The following is a 19,156-nucleotide window of genomic DNA, read 5'->3' as shown; positions in this document are numbered from 1 at the left end:
TTCCACCACTGGCCATAAGACTTGAGAATGAAGTGCACTTTGGAACGTATTCCTAGAGGCAACTTCTGCAATTTGGTGAGACTCCCCCCACCCTGCCTGCCCCCGCCATAGATCTAATCCCTTCAACCATTCATGTTTATTGAGCACCCACTATGTATCAGGCTGAGTACTGGGATAAAATAATAAGACCAATAGAGACCCTATGCTCCTAGAGTTTTATTATCCAGCATGAGAAACACACGTGTGAGAATATTACAGAGCATTATAAGGTGTTGTAGAAACATATTCTAAGGAATCTTAACCTTAAAATGTTTTTCTGGCTTAAAACAACCACCTTTTTTTTTTTTTTTTTTTTTTTTTTTTTGCAAGTTGAGCTGGGCTCAGTTGGGTGGTTCTTCCAAGTGGTCTCATCTTTGCTGGGATCGTTTGTTTCTGCTGCATATGGTCTCACTATCCAGCAGACTAGCCAGAGTTCCTTCACACAGTAGCACTGAATTTCAAGAGAAAAAAAAAAAAAAAATCAGAAATTGTATGATCAATTGAAACCTAGGCTCCAAAACCACAAAGTGTCACTTCCATAGCTTTATACCAGTAAAGACGGTTACAAGATTACAAGGATCACTCGGATTGAAAGGTGGAATAGATTCCACCTGATTCCACCTCTGAACCTTGAAATGCATTCTTATCTTGCTTTCCATGACCTTAAATTCTGTAGTATTCCTCCTATCCCTCTGGCCACTCCTCACACTTCACTGGAGCCTTATCTTCTGTCTGTCCCTTAATCATACCGTGAAGGTTCTACCATAGGTCTTATGTCCTCATCCTTTAGGATCTCCCCCATTCCCCACACCTTACTGATTACATCCATTCTGACTGCTCCTAATCTTGTCTCTATCTCAGATGTCTCTGGAGTTCCAGATCCAGCATCCAACTGCTTGCTGGATTCACATGGACATGTTTGTATCTTCCACGTGCCATGTCCAAAACTGAAGTCTGTATGTTCTTGCCCTAGATTTCCTCTTTCTGTAAGTTCTATACTAGTTGTTTTCAGTTCACACACCCAAATGTCACCTGGACCCTTCCCTCTACCTCGGCCCCTACATCCAATCTGTCACCAAATTCTGTCTCTTCTACCTCCTAAGTATTTTTAACAATATGTTTCAGGCTCCCGGAGCAGCTGTCACTGCCTTAGCTGAAGCCTCTTTCAGTTCTCAACTGATCGCTCTGGCAAGCTTTCTGCTCCCCTCCAGTCTTCACCCTCAACTCCAAGGTGTAAATCTGATTTTATGCCCACTTGAAACAATTCAGTGTCTCCCCATTCTCCTCAGGATCAAGTCCAAATTTATATGTATATATATGTATTTATATATTTATATATCTGACCCTGCTTACTTCTCCAATTTTATCTTTTAACCTGCATGCAATGCTACAAACAGAATTACTTTTCCTTCATTGCTTTCTCTGTCTGGCAAACCCCTACTCTCCCTTCAGGACTTAGCTCATAAGCTGTTTTAAGGACACCTTTACCAACTGCTCAAGAGCAAACTGGATGTTCCTCCCTCCTGGGTGCTCCCAGAGCCCCAATACTTTCTCTGTCACAGTGCCTGTAACTGTGTTTTTTTTCTGCTTGCATCTCCCACTAGGCTGTCAGGGAGGTCAACTGGCAAGAAGAGGGAGATGAAGTCAGGTTTGAGAAGAATGGGTTGTGCAGAATAAGATAGCTGATCTGGAAAATGAACAGGATCACTGAGCAGCACTGGGGGTCCAACTGAGGTTAAAAACACAATTTATAAACACACGATTTTAACACAGTGTTAAGATTCATCTTGGGTATAGGTGCTTGAATACTGACAGTTCTTGAATATGAACCCAAGATTAAGGTTTCACTTGGCAGCTGGAATGAAACAATAATGGAAGAGAGGCATCAAGAACACAGTCAAGAATGTGGCTGAAATGATGGAATGCCAAATCTAAGCTGCATGGGTAAGGAAGACAAGCTAGAAAAATACAGGTTGCAGGGAATGACAGAGATTGTGGTCACTGAAGGGTTAACCTGGATTTAAGACTGGGGGGGGGGGGGATGAGGGGGTGGGGAGGGGGTGGGGTGGGGTGGGGGTGGGGAGTGGCACTCAGGAAAGAACAAGGGAAGAATCACATTTCTATCTTCCAAAGCAAAACAACTCCCAACAACAGATTATGCCATAGACTACTGGTAAATTCCTATTTACTGACAGCCTGCTGATCCTGCTGGCAGGATGGTTCCAAAGTTTGTTGGAAGCCTAATCTACATCCTCGATCTACCAAGATGAGTTGTCCAGGGCACATCATGGTAAGGAGGGCCACACAGCCCCACCCTCTGGATAGTTGGCTGGCCCTGGGATGGGCAGCCTGGTGGCAGCTGTGTTATCACTGTGCAGGGGGCATGTCCAGGGGGTAAACCAGTTCATTTGAAAAACATTTATTAAGCTGCCGACTTTATACGAAAGCACTGCTAAGGATATCAAGATGTATAACTTAGTCTTCCTGTGAGTAGTTAGCAATTAACAAGGAAGAGAGACACATAAGAAGTAAAATAACAGTCCAGTGAGGTAAAGTGCTATAATCAAAGACTGGAAGATGTAAAAGCAGGCTTTATAGGGGAAGCATTTGCACTGTCAGAAGTCTCCAGGCAGGTAAGTAGGGAATGGTAGACTGGGAAGTCTAGGCAAAAGGAGCTACATAAGCTTGTAGACTTGAGAGAACACGACATTGAAGATTCCAGTTTGAACACAGGACAGGGTTCCAAAAGGGTAATGTACCTGGAGAAGTAAAGATCCAGGTCTGACAGGTCTCATATGCCAAGCTTTTAAGAATTTATCCTATGTACTCATGGTCAAATTTTAGTCAAAATCAAAGCCTGTTAAAAAATAATGACCAGTCACCCCCTCCTCTAAGATCCTGATTTGGTGGGACCCAGGTCTCTATGTTTTAAATAAGCTTTTGGTTCAATTTGATGAGCACCAAGATTTCAGAACCACTGTTGCTGGAAATAGGACACATATTTTTTAAAAAATCTTTATAGCAGCAGTATGGAAAATGGATCCAAGTTGGGAGGTGACCAGGACACTAGCAAGGTGGCTATCATGGTAATTTAGGTGAGAGGGGGTGGGACCTGAACCAAGGCAGCTGCAAGGAGGGCAAGTATTGGAAAATATTCAGGAAATAAGCAGGGGGGCTTGGTGGCACTGATCTGAAGAGGATGTCCCCTGGGGACAGGGGAGTGAGAGAGTCCCAGGTTTCTGGCTTCTCTAAATTACTTTTCTAATTACAAAATCCACTGATTATCTAAAAAACTCAATCCCCTACTTCCTGGAACCTCACCTCCTCCTACAGGGAGGTGAGGCACTACTTCTTTACCCAGGGAAAGGGAAACTTAAATCTGCATCCTTACATGTTGCCCCCAAGTGGCCAAACGGAAGTTACTGCCCCTGGGTCTGAGCTTCAAAACTCTCCCAATGGCAGATACCCTTAAAATGGCCAAGACAGGCAAGGGTAAACTTTTCCAGAGTAATCTGCAATATAAAATTGAGAAGCCCAAACGCGTGCGCGCGCGCGTACACACACACACACGTAAATAACAAGAACACCGAAAAAGTCGAACGTATGACAAGATTCTTTGCCTGCAGGTTAAATAACCCTGCCAGGCTGCCCAACTCACCCGGTAAAAGGGCTGACACCTGTCTCTTTGCGTGTCTCCGCACCAGACCTGCCTCAGTCTTGCCTGTCTTCGAACATGGGACTGTCATTATTTGGCCGGGGAGGCCTCCAGCACAGCCTCGGGAAGACATTTTTACTTATTTATTTATTTTTTGGGGGGAGGCCACTCGTGACGGGTTGGAAGAGGAGCAGTGAAATGAGATGCAGGTTCCAGGACACTTGCACGTACTGTGCCCTCGATGTCCCAGCACAGCGACGCCCAAAGTCTCACCTCCGCCCGGGTTGGGGGCCATCAACCGCCTCTCTGAGCTCGCCCTCTGCATTCGGTGGCGAGACCCACCGGTTCAGCCGGCAAATGCTCCTGGGCGTCCACTAGGTGTAGGCCCAGCCACCAACCGGGCTCCGTTTCCTGGACAGTTACTGGGCGCGTGCGGCGGGCACGGCTCTCCGGCCTCTGCCGGCAGGTGCCCCCAAGTCTTCCCTGGGACGGGCGAGCGGCCCGGCAGCGACTCTTACCCCAAAGTGGCGTCCGCGTCCCCGCAGCCAGGCCTCAGCCTCAGTCCCTGCCCGAAAGACCGTCGGCGGAACAGCGCACGGGCCGCAGCATCGGGGGCGTGGTCTCCACTAGGCTCCAGAAAAGGAGCTTTCCGCCCGACTGAGGTCCCCGCGGGTGAGGCGGAAGTAGTAAGACTGACGTGTCCCGGGCTGCTCTCCAGATCGCCGGGAGGGCCCACCTTCGGGGGACGGGCTAGCCGGGCCTTGCGGGCTCTCCAGAGCTGGGCCGGGCTCCCGACTGGAGAAAGCTAGTCGGCGAACACTTAACTGAACTCAGTGCGGTCTACCGTATGGTGTGGCAACAGCCGCTGCGATCAGGCACCGCGGCGGCCAACCCCGTGGAGGTCGGTCGTCAGGTCCTTCCCGGGCCGCCGCTAGCGCGCCGCTCAGGGGGGAGACCCCGGCAGGAACCCAAGGGCAGCTACGGGGCCGCAGAGGCCGCGGGCGCCGCCTCGGCCAGCCCTTCCCGTGCGGTGAGGACCCCGCGGGGGCCGCGGGAAGGTGCCTGAGGTGCGAGGCCGCGTGGCGTTGCCATGGAAACGGGCTGGGGCGCGGGGAGGTCCCGGGCAGGCGGGCTGCGGGAGGGGGGCCCCAGACTCAGAGAACAGGAGAGCAAAGGAGGACAGTGTGACAGTGTTGTCTGGGGGTCGGGAGGCGGCCTCCCGAAGGAGGGTTGGAGAACCCAAGGGGAGGAATTGGAGCGGTTCGAACGACTTGACCTGGGGCGTCAGGAATTGGTTTCCATAACTGCAGGACTCCCCCAAACAGGTTCTGCTGCCTTAAGGATGACAGTCCTAGGGCACCCGCGGAGTTGGAGCTACCAGTGGTTGTCACTTCTGATGCTGCTGCTGGGCACAGGCCATGAGCCTGGGGTGGAAGGTGTGACACACTACAAGGCCGGTGACCCCGTCATTCTATATGTCAACAAAGTGGGACCCTACCACAACCCTCAGGAGACTTACCACTACTATCAGCTTCCGGTCTGCTGCCCTGAGAAGATACGACACAAAAGCCTTAGCCTGGGTGAAGTGTTGGATGGGGACCGAATGGCTGAGTCTTTGTACGAGATACGTTTTCGGGAGAATGTGGAGAAGAGAATCCTGTGCCACATGCAGCTCAGTTCTGCACAGGTCAGCCTCTCCACATTGGCTAGAAGTCAGCCCTCCCTCCCAGGGACTAAACAGTGTCTTACAATTTATGGTCTTATAGCATCTTTATGGAAATGATCTGACTTAACTCTAACTACAATCCCACCAGGTAGTCAGGACAGGTGGTATTATTTGCATTCAGTTGAGGAAGAAACATACTTGCTCAAAAGTGACTTTCCAAGACCACATGGATACTGAATTGCAGAGGTGATATTAGAGCCCAGGGCTCCGGACTCCAGGCTGCTCTGTTGGTAATAAGGTCCCAACTATCACTCCTATATAGTTGTTTCCTTCCATACTTACCTCTTGGCTTTCTTAACTGGCTCCTTTACACTCTAATCTTTCCTGTGATGCTTTTTTTTTCTTTAGCAAATCCTCTCTTAGGGCACTTTAGTCTACTCCGGACCTTCTGACACCTTGCCTTTCTCCTTTTTCTACACCTTAACCCTGTCAAGTCACATTGCTCGTTTTGGAGAATCCCAGCATACTAGGTTCTAACCTAGTGGTTCTCAGCAGGGGGCAATTTTGTCTCCCAAGGGATATTTGGCAATGTCCGGAGATAATTTTGGTTGTCACTGCCGGGAGGGGGGCTGGGGGGGGGGGGGTGTGCTACTGACACCTAGTGGGAAGAAGCCAGGGATGGTACATATTACAGTGCACAGGACAGCTCCCCACAATAAAAATTATCCAGCCCAGAATGTCAGAAGTGTCCAGGCTGTGGAACCTTGCTCTAACGCTATGCCTGGGGAGGCCGTATCTGACTCCTGACTTGCTCTTTGTAGGTGGAGCAACTGCGCCAGGCCATTGAGGAACTGTATTACTTTGAATTTGTAGTGGATGATTTGCCAATCCGTGGCTTTGTGGGCTACATGGAGGAGAGTGGCTTCCTGCCTCACAGCCACAAGATAGGGCTTTGGACCCATCTGGACTTCCACCTAGAATTCCACGGAGACCGAATTATATTTGCCAATGTCTCTGTGCGGGACGTCAAGCCCCACAGCTTAGATGGGTTACGACCTGATGAGTTCTTAGGCCTCACCCACACCTACAGCGTGCGCTGGTCTGAGACTTCAGTGGAACGTCGGAGTGACAGGCGCCGTGGCGATGACAGTGGTTTCTTTCCCCGAACACTGGAAATCCATTGGTTGTCCATCATCAATTCCATGGTGCTTGTGTTTTTACTGGTGGGTTTTGTGGCTGTCATTCTCATGCGTGTGCTTCGAAACGACCTGGCTCGATACAACTTGGATGAGGAGACTACCTCTGCAGGTTCTGGTGATGACTTTGATCAAGGTGACAATGGCTGGAAAATTATCCATACAGATGTCTTCCGCTTCCCTCCATACCGTGGTCTGCTCTGTGCTGTGCTTGGTGTGGGTGCCCAGTTCCTGGCCCTTGGCACTGGTGAGGTGATAAAAATTAATCAGGGATTTCTCTCAAGGGGTAGAACTAAGTTGGTGGTTTGTTCTGGAAAGATCTGCAGATCTTCTCTTCTTTCCAAGGTGAGAGGCAAACCTAAGGGGTGGGTGGCTTTAACAAGCATGTGTATATTCAGTTGTGGGTTTGCTGAACAACAGAATTAGGGGATATTGTTTTCCTTGGGTCTGGGAGAAAGGGGGATGATTCCTCTGAAGTTGTCAGAAAAGGGACAGGTGAGACCTGACACAGGCTTTCCACTACTACCCTGCAGGCATTATTGTCATGGCGCTGCTGGGCATGTTCAATGTGCACCGTCATGGGGCCATTAACTCGGCAGCCATCTTGTTGTATGCCCTGACCTGCTGCATCTCTGGCTACGTGTCCAGCCACTTCTACCGGCAGATTGGAGGCGAGCGTTGGGTGTGGAACATCATTCTCACCACCAGCCTCTTCTCTGGTGAGGACTGCCCTTTCCCTGGTGGGCTGGCCTGGCGACTGAGGGTTTAGGAACTTACAACACATCATGGAACCTGGGATAGAGTTAGAGTAAGGCCTTAAGGGAATGAAAATGGGCAAAAGAAACAAGAAAACCATTCAAAAGACAAGACTGCATTTCTTTTGCATAGTTTAAAAATTAAGTCCTTAAAATATTCTAGGCAGCATGGTAAGCACTCTGCATGCCTTCATCGCATTTAATCCCCACAATAGCTCTATGCGGGAGTTAATATTGTCCCCATTTTTACAGATGAGGAAATTGAAGGCTGGTTAAGCAATTTGCCTGAAATTACACTCCTAAGAGGAAGCAAACCAGGTTTCAGATGCAGGCAGTCTGACTCTAGAGCCTGTATTCTTAACCATTATGTTAAGAGTGAAATAACACTCCTTCTCGAACATATTTCTTGATAGTCCCTTTTTAAAAGGTTTTTTGGGGGCACCTGGATGGCTCAGTTGGTTAGGTGTCCCCCTCTTGATCTTGGTTCAGGTCATGATCTCAGGGTTGTGAGTTCAAGACCCACATTGGGCTCTGCACTGGGCTTAGAGCCTACTTAAAAAAAAAAAAATTTTTTTTTAACGTTTATTTTTGAGAGAGAACATGTGCACGCATCATGGGGGAGGGGTAGAGAGAGGAGGACAGAGGATCTGAAGTGGGCTTTGCACTGAGTAGAGAGCCTGATATGGGGCTTGAACCCACAAAGCATGAGATCATGACCTGAGCCAAAGTCGGACGCTTAACTGACTGAGTCACCCAGGTGTCCCCGCGAAAATAAGTTTTTTTTTTTTATTTGCAGGAGGCTACCCCACTCTAGCCTTACAAGCCAGCTTGTCCTTTCAAAGGCAGCAGTAGTAGTATGCATTTTGAACCTTTCATGTTCCCAATCTTGAGTGTCTGATTTGTACTCCGTCACATTTATGTTTGAAGAGGATTTTCTGAAAATAGGGCCTTAAGCCAAAGGAATGGGTCATGCTAGGAATCACCAATGCTACAGCAGAACAAGCCCTGGGAGGCAGGTGGATTGTGTTTCTCTTTGATCATTATGTAACAGCTGCCTTGACCCTTAATGATAATGGATGGGGGAAGGGATGTTGGTAAAATAAGGAACTGAGAACTATGGGATGCGAAAAGGTGAGGTCAGCTTGGGAGCAGGATGCTTCACCTCTCTCCCTGTTAGGTCTAGTCAGAGTGGGTGGCCCCAGGGATGTTCCTCCAGCTGACCCTCCTTCTGGGGGCCCATCCCTGCAGTGCCTTTCTTCCTGACGTGGAGTGTGGTGAACTCAGTGCACTGGGCTAATGGTTCGACACAGGCTCTGCCAGCCACCACCATCCTGCTGCTTCTGACGGTTTGGCTGCTGGTGGGTTTCCCCCTTACTGTCATTGGAGGCATCTTCGGGAAGAACAACGCTAGCCCCTTTGATGCACCTTGTCGCACCAAGAACATCGCCCGGGAAATCCCGCCCCAGCCCTGGTACAAATCTACGCTCATCCACATGACGGTTGGAGGCTTCCTGCCTTTCAGGTATCCTCCCTTTATGCTCTGGCCATCACTCTCAGGTTCCCGACTTTAACTGCCTTTCTCAGTACCCTGACCCAACAAGAGTGATGATCCCTGGTTCAGGTGCACAATTAAGAGATCATTAAATAGTTCCTCCTGTATCCAAGCAGGACTCGGCTTAAATCAACTCAAAGATGAGGGTGGCTCACTTATAAAGCTCTCCAAAGACATTGCTCCGTTCACTGCCTTCCTGGTTTCTGACTTTAGTGTCCACAGGCACCAGCTGGGGCTTAAAGCCCATGTGATTGCCTGTCCAATTTTTTGAGTACCTCTAGTGCCAGGCAGATAATATAGAGCAGAAAATAAAACAGACAGGATCCTCGCTCTTAACCTATCAGGGAAGCTGTTCTTGAAATGAGCACAGCTAGTCATGGGTAAAAGAGTCCCCACGGAGCCAGGAACTGTAGGGCAGGGAGTGGAGTGGACCCACTTTCCACAGTGACCCGGTAACATGGAGGGGGTGGCTGGATTTTGACCTGGCCACTGTGTTGGCAGTGCACAGCCCTTTAATGCTGTGTATCCTCTCTTCTCTTCACAGTGCCATCTCTGTGGAGCTGTACTACATCTTTGCCACAGTATGGGGTCGGGAACAGTACACTTTGTATGGCATCCTCTTCTTTGTCTTCGCCATCCTGCTGAGTGTGGGGGCTTGCATCTCCATTGCGCTCACCTACTTCCAGTTGTCTGGGGAGGATTACCGCTGGTGGTGGCGATCTGTGCTGAGTGTTGGCTCCACTGGGCTCTTCATCTTCCTCTACTCGGTTTTCTACTATGCTCGGCGCTCCAACATGTCAGGGGCAGTACAGACAGTAGAGTTTTTTGGCTACTCCTTACTCACTGGTTATGTCTTCTTCCTCATGCTAGGCACCATCTCCTTTTTTTCTTCCCTAAAGTTCATCCGTTATATCTATGTTAACCTCAAGATGGACTAAGTTTTGGGTGGCAAAACTATTGATCTTTTCTCCCATTCTTCACGTCCAGAGGCCCACTGATCTCTTACCAACGTCTCTTCTGATTGAATTGTGTGATGGCATTATCTACTTCCCCTTTGCCCTTTGGGCCCCTCTTCCCCCCGGAGGGCCTGGAAATTACAAATCTCTATTATATAAGGAGTATATATTTGGACTTTTTAAGTTGCCTTTAGTTTTGGTCCTGATTTTTCTTTTTACAATTATCAAAATAAAATTTATTAAGAAAAAGGATCCTGTAGTTGGAGGGTTTGGTCTGGATATAGGAACTCTTGCCCTGCGGTTAAGGGTAGTGTCCCTTTAGAAAACCGGGTCGGCCCGGCACGCACGGAACTCGAGTTCTACGCGGAGCTTGGGAACTCTCGACTGGGGGAACCTTCACTGCCAGGGCCTGTTTCCGCGGCTCAGCCGGCGCTGAGGCCAACGGAAGTGGCAAAGCCAGAGCTCCGGATGGGAAGCGAGTTGAATCACCCTGGTGACGGGAGGGGCTCGGAGCAACGCCCTTTCCGCCGGAAATGGGTTTCGGGGCCTCCACGTGCTGTCCCTCCCCCCGCCCGACCCAGTAGCGGCTCTTTGGCTGCTGCCATGGAGCCCGCCGGCCTGGAGCAGATCCTGCGGGAGCTGCTGCTGCCGGACACCGAGCGTATCCGCCGGGTATGGACAGGGTAGACCCGGCCGGGCGAGCGGGAGGTTGCGGGAAAAGCCCTACTCTGACCCCCAAACTATCCGCCAGGCCACTGAGCAGCTCCAGACCGTTCTTCGGGACCCGGCCGCCCTGCCCGCGCTCTGCGACCTGCTGGCCTCCGCGGCCGATCCTCAGGTGAGGCTCCTGCCCCTTCCCGCTGAGCGTCCCATAGTACGCCACTGGTCACGCCCCCAGCTTGCCCCCTGCGGCCCGTTCAGCACCTTCCTGCCCAAACCCTCACGTGCGTGCTTCCTCGTCCCAGATCCGCCAGTTCGCGGCAGTGCTGACCCGCAGACGACTGAGCACCCACTGGCGACGGCTGACAGCTGAGCATCGGGAGAGGTGGGCAGGGCCAGGGGCGGGGCGGGGCCAGGCGGAGGCGGCTCCTGGGCCGGCCAAGTGCCAACACCTGTCACCTGTGTTCCAGCCTCAAGTCCCTGGTCCTGTCGGCCTTCCAGAGAGAGACCCAGTAAGTGCCTACCTGCCTCCTCTTGGGATCCTGACTGACCCCCTACTGAGACCCTCTTTGGGTTTCTGCCTTGTCTTTCAGCTCCAGGCAGGGCCTGGGGCAGGGAGAAGGGAAGATTTCAGTTCTAGACCAAGGGTGGAGCAAGTGTTCTAAGGCCATGTTGAAGACTAAACTTCATAAGAATGGGCTGTGATGGTCTGCCATATCCTATTTAGAAGAACAGAACTGAAATTCAGTCTGCATGAAACCAGGCTCACCAGATCACATACCCACCATGCTGCTGGTCTCCCTGTTAGCCACTAGTGGTCTTATGTGTCCCAACTTGGCAAACACTCTGCCCACACTTGAAGGTTTCTTTCCTGGCCAGCCCATTGAGGCAGGCCCAGCGTGTGCTGGGGAGGGTACTGGAGGATGATTGGGGGTGGTGGGGGTATCTCTCCTATTTGCAGGCACTCTGTGAGCCTTAGCCTGGCCCAGCTCTCAGCCACCATTTTTCGAAAGGAAGGCCTGGAGGCCTGGCCTCAGCTCATGCAACTTCTTCAGCACAGTACCCACAGCCTTCACATACCAGAGAGAGAGGTATTAGCACATTGTCGGTGGGCGGGAGGGATGGAGGGACCGAGAAGCTGGATAGACCATGTAAGCTTTCCTCTCGTCCCCTACTCCTGAACAGATGGGCCTTTTGCTGCTAAGTGTGGTGGTGACCTCCCGGCCTGAGGCCTTCCAACCCCACCACCAGGAGCTTCTTCGGCTTCTGAATGAGACCCTTGGTGAGGTGGGCTCTCCTGGGCTCCTCTTTTACTCCCTGCGCACGCTGACCACCATGGCCCCTTACCTGGGCACCGATGACGTGGTAAGATGTGGGTCCTCACCTTTCTTGGTTCCCTATTCTTGGGTCTTCATATTCTCATTCTTGCAGGATGCAGAACTACTTCAGAGTCTCTGCCATTTGTGCTTCCTAACACTTGAGAGGGGATACTGTGGGTATCCCCTGTACCTGGGCTCATCTTGTGCCCAGGCTTTGAGGAAGCTGCCAGCTTCTGGGGCCTGAGATGAGCCCGTATTATGCTTTCTGTCCTCTAGCCTCTTGCGCGGATGTTGGTGCCCAAGCTCATTGTGGCCATGCAGACTCTGATCCCTGTAGATGAGGTGAGGACATGTGGGCAAGAGGTCTATTGGAAGGAGAGTGTAGGAGCACCCAGCCTGGTCCACTGAAGAAGAGCATGGTAACCCTATGACTTGTTTGTCTGGCAGGCAAAGGCCTGTGAGGCTGTGGAGGCCCTGGATGAATTGCTAGAGTCAGAGGTGCCCATCATCACCTCCCACCTCTCTGAGGTCCTCACATTTTGCCTGGAGGTGAGCTGGGGACAGGCACAGCCTCTGCTGCTTATATTGCTGGGAGTTTCTTTGCCTTTCTCTGATTCAAGTTAGTCTCTGGGCAGGTGGCTAAAAACGTGGCTCTGGGTGATGCAATACGTGTTCGTATTCTCTGCTGCCTCACTTTCTTGGTTAAAGTCAAGAGCAAGGTGAGTACTCTGTGACGCACATTAGTGCACCCCCATTTCCATCCCTTACCTCACTGCTGGGGCTTTCTGTCTATCTCTGGGTATCTTTAGATATTTAAAATTGATCTGGCCTCACCCCAGCTCCTAGCTGGGAGTTTGGGAATCTTCTGTTAGACCCTTTATGGCCTAGAAGGCTAGAATTTTTAATGTGAGTCCATCTTGAGAGCAGATTCTCAGGGACACCATTCCACCTTCTTTTCAAGGCTTTGTTGAAGAATCGTCTTCTGCCACCCTTACTACACACCCTTTTCCCAATTATGGCTGCCGAGCCCCCACTGGGCCAGCTGGATCCTGAGGACCAGGATTCAGAAGAGGAAGAGGTAGAGATTGGGCTGGTGGGGGAGACTCCCAAGCACTTTGCTGTACAGGTGAGATATGCTACAGGGGTAGTAACAGGGTGTTAGGTAGCTGTGGGGCAGAGATGGAGTCCAGCAAAGTCTTCCTGTCCATTTTCAGGTCGTGGACATGCTGGCACTACATTTGCCCCCTGAGAAGCTCTGTCCCTTGTTGGTAAGTGTGGCTCTGCCCTTCTGGCGCCCCTACCCCCAGGTGTGCCTAGTCTCCCATTGCTGAAGATGTTTGGGCCCTAGTAGGTGTGGAGGGCCAGTTGCCGGAGGAATGGCAGGCTTATGCCAGGGTTTCTGGAGAGTACCATCTGCTCCCTTAGATGCCCATGCTGGAAGACGCCTTGCGGAGTGAAAGACCGTACCAGCGCAAGGCCGGGCTCCTGGTGCTGGCCGTACTGTCCGATGGAGCTGGTGACCACATCAGACAGAGGTAGGTGTCTATTCCTTTTTCCTAGAGGGAGGCTGGGCAGTGGAGAGAACCACCACACAGCGCGTGGCAGTCCTGGTCTGTGCTCATTGTTGGAGCTTAATTATCAGTAGGGCTTTCCACCACTCTAAAAGGCATCCTGATTTGGAAAATAACTTAAATGGCTTCCCCAGCTATAGGGACCAGGGGTGGTGCCTACTGTCTGGTGACAGAGAAAGCCTTTTTCCCAGGGGAAATGAGAATGGCCCAGCCTAGGGCTTTCTGGTGTTGCCCCTCAGACTACATTCTCTTGTTCTGCCCCACCCAGACTGCTGTCCCCACTGCTGCAGATCGTGTGCAAGGGCCTGGAGGACCCATCACAAGTTGTACGCAATGCTGCATTGTTTGCCCTGGGCCAGTTCTCAGAGAACCTACAGGTCAGCAAGGCTAAATGGGCAGTCAGCATTTCAGAGTCCCCACCCCTCCCAGGGGCCAGCTTCCCCTCCTCAGGCATCCCTGCTGCCATTGGCACTTAGGTGCGTGCTTTGAGGGCATACCCGCGGTTGAGCTGACTCGGGGTCTCCTTTCCCCTTCTTTCAGCCCCATATCAGCAGCTATTCAGGGGAGGTGATGCCACTGCTCCTCGCCTACCTGAAATCGGTGCCTTCTGGGCACACAAACCACCTAGCCAAGGCCTGTTATGCCCTGGAGAATTTCGTGGAGAACCTGGGTAGGTGATGGCAATCGGGTATGTGAGGGAGGGGACGGAGATGTAGCTTTGGATGAAGGCGACGGGATGTGCAACTCCCTGAACCACTGTCTGGAGCAGAGAAAGGGGTGTGGCAGGCACCCAAAGAGGTCTGGGCTAGATGTTAGAGGTCAGCCTGGAAGGAGGTGGGCCCCCAGAATGTAGGAGACCTGGCCTGGGTGTTAGAGGAATGCTTTTTCCTACAGGGCCTAAAGTGCAGCCCTACCTTCCGGAGCTGATGGAATGTATGCTGCAGCCTCTGAGGAATCCCAGCAGCTCCCGGGCCAAGGAGCTGGCTGTGAGCGCCCTGGGGGCCATTGGTGAGGACAAGGAGGCAGGAGGCAGGGCACAGGGTTTCCCTAGGGTGTCCGTGACAGATGGACCGGTGGTCCTCACTCCAGCTCTGATACTGGCCTTCCATTCCCCAGCCACAGCTGCCCAGGCCTCCCTGCTGCCCTACTTCCCCACCATTATGGAGCACCTGCGGGAATTCCTGTTAACTGGCCATGAGGACCTTCAGCCTGTGCAGATCCAGAGCCTGGGTGAGTAAGGGGCTCTCAGGCAAGGTTCCCAGTGCAGGGGAAGGGCCAAGGTGTTCACAAAGATCTCCCCCCGGGCAACACAGGTTTTTTCCTTTTCATCGAAGGAAGCACCCTTCCCACTGTGCCTAGAAACACAAGTGGGATTCCTGAATCACCCCCCAGCTGCCATCTTTGGTCCCCCAGGTCTTGGCCTCGCACACCTCTGACCCATCTTCACATCCTAGTGTTAACCAAATCCTTGTCCCCACAGAGACACTGGGGGTGCTGGCTCGAGCAGTGGGGGAGCCCATGAGGCCCCTGGCTGAGGAATGCTGCCAGCTAGGGCTGGGCCTGTGTGACCAGGTAGACGACCCTGACTTGCGGCGCTGCACGTGAGTGAGCCCTCACCCCACCCCTGTCCCATGTCTCCTGCCCATCCACTGGATCCACAGCCCTGACCTGAGAACCCTGTCCTGTTTCTGGATCAGGGGTTTTCCTGGGCTTCCCCCTTCTGCCTGTACAGCTTCTGCCTGCCTCCCCCAGGTACAGCCTGTTTGCAGCCTTATCAGGACTCATGGGTGAGGGCCTGGCGCCACACCTGCCACAAATCACCACACTTATGCTGCTGTCACTGCGTTCCACTGAAGGCATTGTGGTGAGCAGAGAACGGGTGGGCTGGGCCAGTTGGGGAAGGGCAGCCCGGGACTGGCATTTATCTCCCAGTCTCAGCTAAGCTCGAGTCCCTGCTGTGCCTCCTCTGTCCAGCCTCAGTACGATGGAAGCGCCTCCTTCCTTTTGTTTGACGAGAGCGATGGGGAGGAAGAGGAGGAGCTCATGGACAAGGATGAGGAAGAGGAGGAGGACTCAGAGATCTCAGGGTGCGGAGGGCTGCCATTCTGGTCAGAGGAATCCTGGCTTTGCAAGGGCCCAATGCCAGATCTGCCCCTTCTGGTGCCTGATGGCTGCTGCCTCCCCACCTGACCCTAGGTACAGCGTGGAAAATGCCTTTTTCGATGAGAAGGAAGACACCTGTGCTGCTCTGGGGGAGATCTCTGTGAACACCAGGTGAGCCTCGGCCTTCCCCAGCACTGGGAACCCTGCCTGGGAGTTCCTTCCCCAATGGCCATATGTCTGTCTGTCCACAGTGTGGCCTTCCTTCCCTACATGGAGACTGTCTTTGAAGAAGTATTCAAGCTGCTAGAGGTGAGAGGGCTGGTAGAGTGGGTGGGATCCAAGGGCTCAGGGCCCAGCGTTGGCCATGAACACAGCAGGCACATCCTGCCCCTCCTCACCCTGCAGTGCCCTCACCTGAACGTGCGGAAGGCAGCCCACGAGGCCCTGGGTCAGTTCTGCTGCGCACTGCACAAGGCCTGTCAGAGCTGCCCCTCAGAACCCAACACTGCAGGTGAGCAGGGGAGGCTAGGGCCCCTGGAAGCAGGGGGCGATTGGCGGGAGGGACAGGGTCTGATTGGGGCTTCAGCTAATAATGTCCCCAGCTCTGCAGACTGCCCTCGCCCGGGTGGTGCCGTCCTACATGCAGGCAGTGAATGTGGAACGGGAGCGCCAGGTGGTGATGGCCGTGTTGGAGGCGCTGACGGGGGTGCTGCGCGGCTGCGGGCCCCTCGCGTTGCAGCCCCCTGGGCGTCTTGCTGAGCTCTGCAACATGCTCAAGGCGGTGCTGCAAAGGAAGGTGAGCAGGATGGGTGGACTGTGGGCTGAGGAGATGGCTCAGCCCTAAGTGGGGATAGTCTGAAGCTCCTACAGGTCCAGGTTCCCCTATCTCCCCTCCATGGAAAGGGGAAGGGGCAGGAGAGCCAGGCTGAGCTGAACTCTCTTCCTGCAGATAGCTTGTCAGGACACCGACGAGGAGGAAGAAGAGGAGGACCAGGTGAGGGCCATGGATGCAAACTGTGGGACCAGGCTGTCCGGGTAGTCTGCACAGGGCAGAGATGGACAGTGCACCTGGGCTTGGCCTAGGGAGGCCAGGGGCACTAAAAGGCTGGTAATGGCTCCAAATGATGCAGCCCTGCTCCCACTAAGGCATTGGAGGTTCAGGAAAGGCTTCTGGCAGGTGGGGATTGGGGTGGGCTTGGATCGATAGCTAAGAGTAGGTGTACCAGGAGAAAAAGCTGTGTTTCAAACATGGCCAGCTTGGAAGGGGCATTGTGGGAGGCACCCACGACTACAGAGCTAGCTCTGGTGCTCTAGCCCCTGACCTGGTTCCGCAGGCTGAGTATGATGCCATGTTGCTGGAGCATGCGGGAGAGGCCATCCCAGCCCTGGCAGCTGCAGCCGGGGGAGATGCCTTCGCCCCCTTCTTTGCCGGCTTCTTGCCACTGCTGCTGTGCAAGACGGTGAGTGCTCTGTGCTCTGGCTTCGAACCCTGTTCTACCTGTGCACCCTGTGTCCAGCCCCTCACTCTGTCCCTGCTGACTTCACTCCTCCCCCCACCAGAAGCAAGGCTGCACAGTGGCAGAGAAGTCTTTTGCAGTGGGGACCCTGGCGGAGTCCATTCAGGGCCTGGGTGGCACCTCAGCCCAGTTTGTGTCTCGGCTGCTCCCTGTGCTGTTGAACACCGCCCGGGAGGCAGACCCTGAGGTGCGGAGCAATGCCATCTTTGGGCTGGGGGTGCTGGCAGAACATGGGGGCCGCCCCGCTCAGGAGTATCCTTAGTTTGCAGAAAGGGCCTGGGTGGGGTTGGGAGCATCCCTGGAACTCGAGGACGGGAGAGGTCTGCCCGCGTGCCTGTTCCTTGACTGTGGAACCAGACACTTCCCCAAGCTGCTGGGGCTTCTGTTGCCCCTCCTGGCACGGGAGCGCCACGATCGCGTCCGTGACAACATCTGTGGGGCACTTGCCCGCCTGCTGATGGCCAGTCCCACAAGGAAACCGGAGCCCCAGGTGAGACCCAGGGGCATCAGGCACAGCCAGGAAGCTGAGGAGGGTGCAAGGGTGCGGAACAAGGGGCCTGAGGCATCTCTGTGTCCAGGTGCTGGCTGCCCTGCTGCATGCCCTGCCACTGAAGGAGGACTTGGAGGAATGGGTCACCATAGGACACCTCTTCAGCTTCCTGTACCAGAGCAGCCCTGACCAGGTAATGCTGATGCTGGCGGCCCTCAGGGGAGCTTGCTGCTCATCACAGGCAGAATTGGCCTCGCTTGTAGCTGACGCAGAGTAACAGTTTAAACTGTCCTGTGACGCTCCTTAGTGCTTTTTCCTAGGGAGGCTCCATCGTGCCTGGCCATTTGCACACTCTGGGGGGAGCTAGAAACCAGTTTCCCTAGGCTAACTTCCTTTTTTTTTTTAATTTTTTTTTTCAACGTTTTTTATTTATTTTTGGGACAGAGAGAGACAGAGCATGAACGGGGGAGGGGCAGAGAGAGAGGGAGACACAGAATCGGAAACAGGCTCCAGGCTCCGAGCCATCAGCCCAGAGCCCGACGCGGGGCTCGAACTCACAGACCACGAGATCGTGACCTGGCTGAAGTCGGACGCTTAACCGACTGCGCCACCCAGGCGCCCCTAGGCTAACTTCCTATACCAGGGCTCCTTCAGGATGCTCATGGGGCGTGGGTATCCCTGGGCTGCCCCACCATCCCTTCCAATTAGAGCAGCCCTGCTTCCTGAATTCGTCTGAACTGACCAGCTAGGTTTGGACTCCTGTTCCATTGCTTCTCTAGAGACTGTTCTGTTGGTGGAGCTCCCAAGTGTCTGGGATTCTTTTGGTCTTTCTTTAAAATAAAAGGTGAAAGACTTAATAGATCTGAAGAGAAACCAGGGGATTCTTTTGTTCTTAACTTCATTCCTCTTTGGTCACAATCCTGTCTCCTTCAAAAAAAACAATTACTACTACCATGTTTCTTAGGTCCTTCTCATGTTTCACAGTTGTCTTGGATGTGAATTGGTATCACACTCAAAGTATCCCTGGTGGGAGATTCTCCCTCTCTTTGGTCTCTACCACTGCCCCCCTGGACCCGGGCCCAAGGGTGCTGCCACCCCTAAGTCAGCCTTTCTTTTCTCACAGGTTGTAGATGTGGCTCCTGAGCTCCTGCGCATCTGCAGCCTCATTCTGGCCGACAATAAGATCCCACCAGGTGAGGGTGGCAGTAGTGGGCAGGGCCAGGGGTCACAGGGCCTGGGGCAGCTGGGGGAGGGCCAGTCCTTGTGGGATCTCTCCCTCTGCACTTTCCACCCAGATACCAAGGCCGCATTGCTGCTGCTCCTGACATTCTTGGCCAGACAGCACACCGACAGCTTCCACTCAGCACTGGGCTCGTTGCCTGGTGACAAAGCTCAGGAGCTCCAGGCCGTCCTAGGCCTCACCTAGACTGAGCTGCAGCCAGGCCAGAGAGAACAGAGCCTGCCCAGACCCCGAGAGCACCTCTCAGCCCAGTGCAGCTCGTGCCTTACCAAAGATTCTGGGCCTCGTAGCCATTTGGAGTCTCAGCCCTGCCCGCTGCCCTGCAGAGGCGTCTCTGGATCTGTTCTACTGTGGAACAACACAAATGAAGGCTTGACATCCTACCCTAATAAAGGCAGTTCAATTTCTGCTTGAAAAACAGTAGCTCTGACAGCAGA

The 19,156-nt window shown here is 53.1% G+C and overlaps 2 protein-coding genes and 1 long non-coding RNA gene across 5 annotated transcripts; 2 read left to right on the top strand and 1 right to left on the bottom strand.

Annotated features, from left to right (window-relative positions):
- Positions 1 to 201: 201 nt before the first annotated feature.
- LOC144616673 (uncharacterized) lies at positions 202 to 4,440 on the bottom strand. The gene is made up of 2 exons (XR_013556209.2): positions 3,698 to 4,440; positions 202 to 490 (listed from the first exon to the last, which is right to left on the bottom strand). It is a non-coding gene; the product is annotated as an uncharacterized LOC144616673 (long non-coding RNA).
- Positions 4,441 to 4,484: 44 nt separating this feature from the next.
- On the top strand, positions 4,485 to 10,071 carry TM9SF1 (transmembrane 9 superfamily member 1). 3 transcript variants are annotated; one of them, XM_060619321.2, is made up of 6 exons: positions 4,485 to 4,595; positions 5,020 to 5,381; positions 6,182 to 6,803; positions 7,090 to 7,275; positions 8,560 to 8,833; positions 9,408 to 10,071. In XM_060619321.2, the coding sequence occupies exons 2-6, from the start codon at positions 5,037 to 5,039 to the stop codon at positions 9,799 to 9,801; spliced, it is 1,821 nt and encodes a 606-aa protein (XP_060475304.1). In that variant the 5' UTR covers positions 4,485 to 4,595; positions 5,020 to 5,036; the 3' UTR covers positions 9,802 to 10,071. The 3 variants fall into 3 exon arrangements, with proteins under 3 accessions (XP_060475304.1, XP_060475303.1, XP_060475302.1); XM_060619320.2 differs by lacking the exon at positions 4,485 to 4,595 and adding an exon at positions 4,622 to 4,724; XM_060619319.2 differs by lacking the exon at positions 4,485 to 4,595 and adding an exon at positions 4,636 to 4,761.
- A 322-nt stretch (positions 10,072 to 10,393) lies between these two features.
- Positions 10,394 to 19,139, top strand: IPO4 (importin 4). The gene is made up of 30 exons (XM_060619313.3): positions 10,394 to 10,491; positions 10,571 to 10,657; positions 10,785 to 10,864; positions 10,950 to 10,991; positions 11,441 to 11,570; positions 11,665 to 11,844; positions 12,075 to 12,140; positions 12,246 to 12,347; positions 12,434 to 12,517; positions 12,760 to 12,924; positions 13,013 to 13,066; positions 13,224 to 13,333; positions 13,638 to 13,746; positions 13,910 to 14,039; positions 14,264 to 14,377; positions 14,486 to 14,599; positions 14,850 to 14,970; positions 15,122 to 15,233; positions 15,344 to 15,456; positions 15,566 to 15,643; positions 15,724 to 15,781; positions 15,878 to 15,983; positions 16,075 to 16,268; positions 16,422 to 16,466; positions 16,807 to 16,932; positions 17,033 to 17,241; positions 17,347 to 17,479; positions 17,568 to 17,672; positions 18,603 to 18,672; positions 18,775 to 19,139. The coding sequence occupies exons 1-30, from the start codon at positions 10,423 to 10,425 to the stop codon at positions 18,903 to 18,905; spliced, it is 3,237 nt and encodes a 1,078-aa protein (XP_060475296.2). The 5' UTR covers positions 10,394 to 10,422; the 3' UTR covers positions 18,906 to 19,139.
- The last annotated feature ends 17 nt before the right edge of the window (positions 19,140 to 19,156 follow it).

Source organism: Panthera onca, chromosome B3 (assembly GCF_046562875.1).
Source record: "Panthera onca isolate mPanOnc1 chromosome B3, mPanOnc1 haplotype 2, whole genome shotgun sequence".
Lineage (NCBI taxonomy): Eukaryota > Metazoa > Chordata > Mammalia > Carnivora > Felidae > Panthera > Panthera onca.
This window is presented reverse-complemented; position numbering and strand designations above follow the sequence as displayed.